The 2,829-nt window shown below is 35.4% G+C and overlaps 1 protein-coding gene across 1 annotated transcript; it reads left to right on the forward strand.

Moving 5' to 3' along the window:
* The first annotated feature begins 893 nt into the window (after nucleotides 1-893).
* Nucleotides 894-2,596, forward strand: LOC145566585 (uncharacterized). Its single transcript, XM_081625958.1, has 3 exons — nucleotides 894-903; nucleotides 1,997-2,478; nucleotides 2,582-2,596. The coding sequence occupies exons 1-3, from the start codon at nucleotides 894-896 to the stop codon at nucleotides 2,594-2,596; spliced, it is 507 nt and encodes a 168-aa protein (XP_081482084.1).
* The last annotated feature ends 233 nt before the right edge of the window (nucleotides 2,597-2,829 follow it).

Below are 2,829 nucleotides of genomic sequence, written 5' to 3' on the forward strand. Positions count from 1 at the left end.
AGGATCCGTCTAATTGGGCTTTGGCCTATTTTACTAGCCCAAAGATCGTTAGTTTCTCTAGCTATGATATAACGACGACCCAAATGTACGAACTTAATTATCTCCATAATTTGATCCATTTATATATCTAGTAATTGCACATGACAAAGACATAAATCCTTCATTATGGTGTGCCGCAGTAAGAATGGAAGAAAGTCAGTAAAAGAAAGATTGAAAAATAAACTAAGTGCTGAGTGGGAAAGTGTCAATACCTCCACGCAGCTGTTGATCATAGGGCCGAGGTGCCCATCATGGATGCCCCGGTATTTGTCATGAGCCTCGGCCAGGACGGCCTTCTAAATTGCATACCAGACAGCTTTCTCGACCCTCGTTAAAGAAGAGCCAGGGAGTCGAGCGTCCTCTTCCTCAGAAAAGTCTACAAAAGAAAAACTCAAGTCAGAAAGATGGAACATGAAAGTTAAGTTTATGAGTTCTGAAAATAAAGATCGTATCAGTACCTTCTGAGAAAGAGGCTGGTGCTCGCGGACTGTAAGAAATTTATGGACCTAAATACAATAATAATGTATGTGGACTATAGGGTGATGATTGTCTTTATACGCTGTCATGTAGTTTAGCCCAAAATTCAAGTGATCCATGTAAGTAACTATTATTATCGGGCTTGTTACGTCTTTTATAGAGTATGGGTTTAGCTTTATGTGTAGAGACCGTTTGACCTTTTCTAATGCATGATGGGCGGATTAGGAAAGAGGGTCTATATATAAATAGACATCTAGGGTTATGGTCCCTAGTAGTACACATAATAGACTCTCAGTTATATCTCATCAATAGAGAGAAACTCTAGAGTGTGTATCTGCTAGAAGACACATAATCAAGAAGGGGTTCGATTAATTGACATGGAATCAGGTATGCTTCTGCAATTATGTTTTTACCGATTAATTTGATATGAAAGATTAAATATATTGTAGGAATTAATCCTAACAAGTGGTATCAAGAGCCTCCTTCATATTAGATTAGTCGGTTAATTTATAGTTTTGATTTAATCGTATGATGTTATGCGATTTATATTGAAATCTGTTGCAACTTGTTTAACTATTAAATTCATGTCGCATGTTATCTTATTCTTGAATTTTTGAAGTATGATAATTGAATATGGTTTCGTTTCGGTTAATTCGTCCTATATGAAATATGATTTTGATGAATGATGGCTGATCGTAATAATTGATTATGCGATCTTTGGTTTTCCAGCTATTTTGTCTCATATGCTGATTGATTTCGTTTGAAAGAGTAATTGTTAGTGTTTATTTTCTTACACTTACATTATTCATCAAAGCTTTTATAATCATGTATGTTTTACAAGCTCCTGCTTCCATGACTTGTCATATATATTGTAGTATCAAATTGTATTCTTAAATTGAATGCTAGTACTTGTCGCAACTTTCTTGCTTTCGATATTGATCATGAGTTAATCAAGAATATCAATATAATTGCATGATTAATATGTATTGAGGTTAAATTTGATTATAATATTTGACAATAAGGTAATAAAAATAATAATGTGTCTCATATTTTGGGTTTATTAATTGAAACAATATGTTACCAAAGTAACCTCTTTTGTGTAGATTAATTTATTTGAAATATTGAGATATGTGTGTGTTTGATTTTCATGCGATTAATGGTCGGCCTAAAGGAAGGCTATTATTTGGCCGGAAATTAAACATGCTTGTGGTAATAAATATGTAACAATTATAAGGTTTTCCATGTGAATGTTGAGTCGGTCCAAAGAAAGGCTTAATGTTTGACAGGATTTTATTGTTAATATTTGATTACTACACTAAGAGGACCACTTACAAGTTAATTTTTCTGTCCAAAGACTAAAACATTAATGTTGTGCTAGGTCTCTTGTGATGGGATATGTTGTCAATATTTTAATCTGATTATTAAAGTTGAATTTTGGAATCAATTGTGAGCTTGTTTGGTTTGTTTGTGTTCTTTTCAGTGAATACTTCTGCTAATGTGATATCTGCCAACATTAATACTATACCTATACTTGATGGGACAAACTTTAAGAGTTGGAAAGAGAACGTTATGATCGTTCTTGGTTGCATGGATCTAGACCTTGCTCTTCGGGTTGAGCGTCCCGCTGCTCTTACGGATTCTAGTTCCTCTATAAAAAAGGGGAATATGGAGAAGTGGGAACGCTCAAATCGCATGAGTCTTATGATCATGAAACATGCAATTCCGGAATCATTCAGGGGCACTATGTCCGAAGAGGATAATGCCAAATCGTTCCTTACAGAACTTGAAAAACATTTTGCTAAAAACGAAAAGGCGGAAATAAGCACTCTCTTGAGTAGTCTTGTTTCCCAAAAGTATAAAGAAACAGGGAACATAAGGGAGTACATTATGGAAATGTCTCATATTGCTTCAAAATTAAAGGCACTAAAGTTAGAGCTGTCTGATGACTTGCTTGTGCATTTGGTTTTGATATCTCTTCCTAAAAAGTTCAGTCAGTTTAAAGCCAGTTATAACTGTCAAAAGGAGAAATGGACTCTAAATGAGCTCATTTCTCATTGTGTTCAAGAGGAAGAGAGATTGAAGCCAGAAAAGACAGAAAGTGCTCACTTGGCATCTTCCTCTAAGGATGACAAGAAAAGGAAGAAGGGTAAGGATGCGGTTTCGCAACCACAAAAGAAGCAACATAAGGAAGAGAAGGCTGAATCAAAAGCATCTGGATGCTTCTTCTGTGGTGGGATGACTCACAAGAAGAAACAATGCACTAAGTACCACGCATGGCGTGCGAAAAAGGGTATGTTTCTTTCTTTTGTCTGT

The sequence above is a fragment of the Chenopodium album genome, chromosome 11 (genome assembly GCF_948465745.1).
Source record: "Chenopodium album chromosome 11, dcCheAlbu1.1, whole genome shotgun sequence".
In the NCBI taxonomy this organism is placed as follows: domain Eukaryota; kingdom Viridiplantae; phylum Streptophyta; class Magnoliopsida; order Caryophyllales; family Amaranthaceae; genus Chenopodium; species Chenopodium album.